General features: G+C 47.6%; 1 protein-coding gene across 1 annotated transcript; it reads right to left on the bottom strand.

The window, feature by feature from the left end:
• Window positions 1-271: 271 nt before the first annotated feature.
• Window positions 272-1,679, bottom strand: LOC127782956 (uncharacterized). The gene has a single exon (XM_052310250.1). The coding sequence runs from the start codon at window positions 1,389-1,391 to the stop codon at window positions 528-530; it is 864 nt and encodes a 287-aa protein (XP_052166210.1). The 5' UTR covers window positions 1,392-1,679; the 3' UTR covers window positions 272-527.
• Between the last annotated feature and the right edge of the window lie 4,321 nt (window positions 1,680-6,000).

Genomic DNA, 6,000 nt, shown 5'->3' with positions numbered 1-6,000 from the left:
TATTCAATTACTACCGCAATCACAGGACCATCTATGTACGTGCTCTAGCTATAGCCTCTAGGTACCATAAAACCTAACACAATTTTTAATCTCGCTGCTACGTAGTATAATCATGCTTTTTTTTTTGGATAAATAAATAATGAAAAGGGCAGCTGCAACCGATGTTCTAAAGAGTAAAGAATTAAGCTGCAGCTAAGTAGAATTATTCAGAAAAAATATTCATTCAGTAGACCACAGAATAACATTTGTATATTATATCTCATTCCAAAAAATATTCATGCAAACTGCCAAGCACTGTCTAACTATCACCAAAAAAGATGAACAGAAACTTTACAAAAAGGGATACATAATTACATAGTGATTAACATGAAAGAACACTGATCTGTGATTGATGATCATTCCATCTGCAACTGCAAGGCCATCTCAATCAAGAAGTGAGGAAACTGACACGTATAAATTAAAATGAAATTCTTTTTACCACCAAAACCGCAGGTTTCTACTGTTGCATTGCATGGTCAGTTTCACCATCATTTCTTGCCGGAATTACTGCAAGAGGAGGCGGTGGCGGTGGTGTGGTCGTCGGACTTGTGCACCTTGCTCTTCCCCTTGTGCGCCACCAGCATCCTCTTCAGCGACCGCATCATCGCCACCAGCCCCGGCGCCCGCCGCCGCGAGCTCCTCGACGCCCCCAACCCCAACACCGCCGCGCCTCCGCCGCCCTCGCGCTTCTCGGCGAGGCCCGCGCCACCCACGGAGCGGCGGCGCGACACGTCGAGGGAGGCGAGGAACATGTCGCCGCCCTTCTTCCCGGCGGCGTCGTCGTCGTTGAGGTCCTCCCAGAGACTGTCCATCCTCTCCTCCTCCTCATCCTCTTCCTCCTCCTCCTCCTCCGCGCCGTCGCAGAAGCCGGCCGCGTAGTCGCTGAGGGCGGGAGAGCATGCGCCGCCGCGGCCGCCGGTGGCGTGGCGACGACGGAGCACGACACGCGCGTTTCGCCACGGCGAGCCGGCGCAGTCGGCGGCGGAGAAGCTGCGGCGGATGGGGGAGGAGAGTAGCCAGACGGGCGGGGAGGAGGATGGTGACGGTGAGCAGGGGAGGTGGCGGGTGGTGGCGAAGAGGTGCGGCTGCGGCGGAGTCGGGAAGGTGAAGTCGTCGTCGTCGGCTTCTTGTCGTTGCTTCTGCTCCGGCGCCATGGGCATCGTCGTCGTCGCGGCTTGCTGCTGCTGCTCGATCGCGTGGAGTGGAGTGATGTCGTCGTCGTGGTCTTGGTTCAAATGGAAAATGGAAATGGAAACTGAAAAGAGAAGAGAAGAGAGGAGATGCAAGGGAAGGAGAAGGAAAGGAGGAGAGAATGACGGCAGCGAGCGGGCATCGTCGCCCTTTATTACCATTATTACTAGGAGTGGACTACCAATGACGATAAAGTGATAATTAGGTCAGTGCTTTGTTTCTTTTTGGATTTTTTTTATGTCTTGTATATGAAATGAAAACGTGTGTCTAAATTTGTGTTGAGTAAATATAATTTTATAAAGTTGAAATATCACTGGGTTGTAAAATAGAAAGAAAGTAATACAGTTCAAATTTTGTTTGACTGTTGTTCCTGGTATAAAACAGTGCTCAAAGTCGCTTTTTTATGACCATCTCAATGTTAAAATTACTTACTACTGTTTGTGATTCGGTCTAAAACAAGGTTTGCCATTGGATTTGCAATGTACATTATAAATGGTGGGATCATATATGTGTCAAGTAAGAGGGAAAAAAGCAAAATGTACGAATTTTGAAATGCTCATTTCGATCTGGTGTTGACTTGACCCGAACAAATATTCAAGGACAATAAAATTTAGGAAAAAGTACGAATTACCCCCCGAACTATCGCGATCGTCCGAATTACCCCCCTGAACCATAAAACCGGACATTCCTCACCCCCAACTATACAAACCGGATGAATTACCCTCCTTGAACCAATTCAGAGCGGTTTTATCCAACGTGGTGCACACGTGGCAATCCAGTCAGCGTTTTTTTAATAAAAAAATTGTGGAACCCGCTTGCCATACTCTTCTCTTCTTCCTCTCTCGCTCTTTTCTCTCTCATGGCTCGTGCTGCGCGCACGGTGAGGACGGCGCGGGGACGGGCGGTCGGCGACAGCGGAGGCAGCGAGCGCGGTGGAGGAGGCAGCGGCGGCGGCGGCCGACGAAGTGGAGCAAAGTGCCCGCAGCAAGAGGCAACGGGCAAGCGTGCGGTAGGTGGAGTGGAGCGGGCGGCGGTGAGCGACCGGAGCAAGTGGGCGAGCGCGCGGCCGCCGGCAGAGTGGAGCAGAGCGGCGGGAGAGGGGGAGAGGAGGCCAAGCATGACATTGTCGTCGCGATGGACGGCGAGGTGGAGGCGTGGGTGACCGGCGTTGGCCTGTTGATAGGAAGGCGAGAGCGTCGGGAGATACCTCGTCAGGGCGGTCCAAGTCATCATCTGGAGGCGGCAGCGGCTACGCTCCCTCCACGGCGGACCCACCGGCGGCGACGCCGACCGCCGCGCCTCTTCCCTCCCCCATCTTTCGTTGTCCACCTCCCCTCTCCCCCTCTCCCTCCTCCCGTCGCAAGGTGTTAACAGTGAAATTTGGTAATCGGCAAAGACGTCATTGGCTTAGAATCATATCGGCTGCAGCATCTCGGAATCAGTCGATGAGAGTTATCAAGTCGCCAATAGTCGGATTCCTGCTATATTCGGTTAAGAAAATCAATCTACTAAAGGAAGCTTATCCCTAAATGACCGAGTTTAAAGAGGATGCGGCATGGCAGTTTATCTATTAATTAGGAATAGTTTTTTAGTTTCCTTTTATCTTTAGGAAAGTGTGTTTAGTGTCCGATAAGGATTTATGTTTTCCTTTTATCTTTAGGTTAGTTTCTTTCTTGTCCGACAAGGACTTGTATCAACCCATGGGTATAAATATGTACACCCGGGGTCTATGTAATCTATCTTCACGATCAATACAATTCGGCGCATCGCCACCTTTTACCTTTTCTACTTTATTTTATCGTTCGGCGGGACTTGGCACCTGACGCGGGGCTGCATCGGTGTTCGATCTCCGGCTAAGGGGTAAGTCCAATGTTCCGTCGGTCCAGGCAATTGTCTCATCTACATCGGCGTCGTTCAAGGCTGCATCAGTACATTCGACCTCTTGGATCGCTCCGGTTTGGATGATATATTTGTCTACCTATTTATCATATGCCTCTGTTAATCTAGTCTTAGCATATCAATTTACCTCTATCGGCTGCTTCTCGCTTTAGGGTTTCTGCCGGTATCGGCTAAATCGTGTTGCTAGATTAGAACCATAATCTCTAGCCTGCTTTTTGACTGCCAATAAGGGTTTCATCGGGGTTTCAACCGGTGAGTTATCTGGACGTTGCATCGGCTTGTAAGGATTGCATATATATATAAGTTGGATTTAGCCGATGGCAATAAAGATTTAATTGTTTAATCTAATCTTTTGGATTTTATGGCATCGGACCTCCAGCCGATGTATGCTTTAACCTTCGGATCAATGCTTATTCCATCATATTATTATCAGCCGATTGGTTTATACTGGATTATATTGTTATCTTATTACATCATCATCAGCCGATTGCCTTTATATCATTATCTACATTGGACATATAGTCGATTGCTTACACCCTATCGCTGTCGGCTGGTATTGGCATTGGCTATTATCGGCTATCGGCTGGAACTACTCCATCGGCTTGTCAGTCGATCGGTTGTTTTGATCTACTATTTGCATATCTTGTCAGTTGCAGGATCAAACTGACTGGCACGCCCGCATCTCATCAACCTTTGGACCTGCACTGGAGTTAAGCAGATCTCCCAGGCCGGTGTGTTCGATTTTTTTCGTCAACACAAGGCCCTCGAGGCGGCGGAGCTCGACCGGGCTCGCCGGCCGCCTCTCTACCGCCGCCGGCCTATCCCCTCTTTGCAACGGAGGCAGCGCTCGCGACGAAGCGGAGGAAGGCACGGCCGCAGGCTGGGGCTGGTTGTCGCGCATGGCGTCGGTCGCCGTCTCGCCGCTGCCACTGCCTCCTCCACCGCATCCTGCCAGCAGCATGAGCTTCCGCCGTCGCTCGCCTCCTCCACTGCCTTCCTCGCCGCCCTGCCCTGCCGCTCGCCTCCCCGCGCTCGTTGCCTCCGCCGCCGCCGCCTCCTTCGCCACGCTCGCTGCCTCCGCCGTCGCCGACCGCCCACGCCGACCGCCCATCCCCGCGCCGTCCTCGCCGACCGTCCTCGCCGTGCGTGCAGCACGAGCCGCGCGAGAGAGAAAAGAGCGAGAGAGAGAGAGAGAATAGAGAGAGAGGAAGGAAAGAAGAGTATAGCAGGCGGATCCCACAATTTTTTATTTAAAAAACGCTGACTAGATTGCCACATGTGTGCCACGTTGGACAAAACCGCTCTGAATTGGTTCGAGGGGGGTAATTCGTCCGGTTTGCATAGTTGGGGATGAAGAATGTCCAGTTTTGTGGTTCAGGGGGGTAATTTGGACGACCGCGATAGTTCGGGGGAGGGGTAATTCATACTTTTTCCAAATTAAAGCCCACTGTCCCCTGCTCTATCAATATATACGATATATATGTGACAAAGGTTTTACCCTCTTTACGAAAGAAAAGACCCAGCTTAATATTTAAACTATTGAGTGTGTTATTGCCATTTTCTACTTACTATATGGATAAATTAGAAATGAACTCAACAAACAAATGATCTAAACAATATAATACAATATAAGAATATATTATAAGAAAATGCTTTTTTCAAAATTGGAACAATTTATAATTTGGTGAATAAGTTAAAAAGAACCAGGCTAACCTGTCGGAGCGATTTGATCACGATGACCTCATCAATTACAGGATATATCGGCAGCGTTTTTTTTAAAGGTGCTCGTAGGATTAGGATGTGTGTGTTTGTATTTATAAGGATGAGTATATGTGTCTGTACCGCGTGTGTTTTTCTTTTTTTTTTTTAGAAAAAAAAACAGGTTCAAGTTAGGGTCAATGGGGTCCGACCGAACCGTGCCAGATTATATGGACATTGGTCAATCAAGGCCTAATTCGATCATTTGAGAGAGAGGGAGTCAAGGGCTAACCAGTTGACGTTTCCATGCATCTTTTGGATTCAACTTGGATCCTTCTCCCATATGTATCCTTTCTACTGGTGGTGGACGATCGATTCTCTACGGTTTGCGCCTAACATTGGACAAATTTAAAGTCCTCTTGCAGAGATATAGCTCTACTCGCATCGATTGCAATTTCATACTTGACTATTCACTTTAGATAGTACTTGACTCACTTTTGCCAAATTAATATTTGTAAACTTTTGACAGGAAAACCGGGTGCTAATTAATTGCAATTGGACAACTTGCCATCAGCTGTGGTACGTTTTTGTTATTCATTCCCATAAACTACAGCAGCAGCTCTTCATAAAAAACTGTGATTAGTGAGAGCAGCACAGATTGACAAATTAACTGAGAGCACAATGTAATTAACGACATCCTATATAGTGAGTAGAAACATATATAGCATATGTAGGGAAGTGGAGTAGCATAGTTAAGTGACTGATCTCCTGATTTCCATGTGGAATTAATGTTGACTCTTAATAAGTGTTCATATATGCAGAACAAAAACAGTAGTGGTACTTGATCATTAACTTATATATGCTGCCTAATCTACCTACCTATCTACCTAACTTAGGACTAACTACTATTAGCTGTTTGCACTACAATTATATGGAGTACTTGTTGGTAGTACGTACCATACACGCACATACATGGATTAATTGTACATGTCCCGATAAGCAAGATAGGTGATGAACATATCTTGACGCTAATTCTCTCATCGATGGACTTATTGAACTACTGTACAATACAGCAAATTAACGTGCGTGCACTTAATTTATTAGCTAATTCAATACAGATCGATTGCTTCAGTGATCTGGAGAAACAGGCAATGAACAGGTAGCTAAATTGAT

The sequence above is a fragment of the Oryza glaberrima genome, chromosome 8 (assembly GCF_000147395.1).
Source record: "Oryza glaberrima chromosome 8, OglaRS2, whole genome shotgun sequence".
NCBI lineage: Eukaryota > Viridiplantae > Streptophyta > Magnoliopsida > Poales > Poaceae > Oryza > Oryza glaberrima.
Note: the sequence above shows the minus strand (reverse complement) of the source record. Positions and strands in the feature narration are given on the sequence as shown.

Bases quoted from the DNA above. Each gene is read 5' to 3' on its own strand.
- LOC127782956 (XM_052310250.1), bottom strand. From the start codon at position 1,391: ATGGTAATAAAGGGCGACGATGCCCGCTCGCTGCCGTCATTCTCTCCT.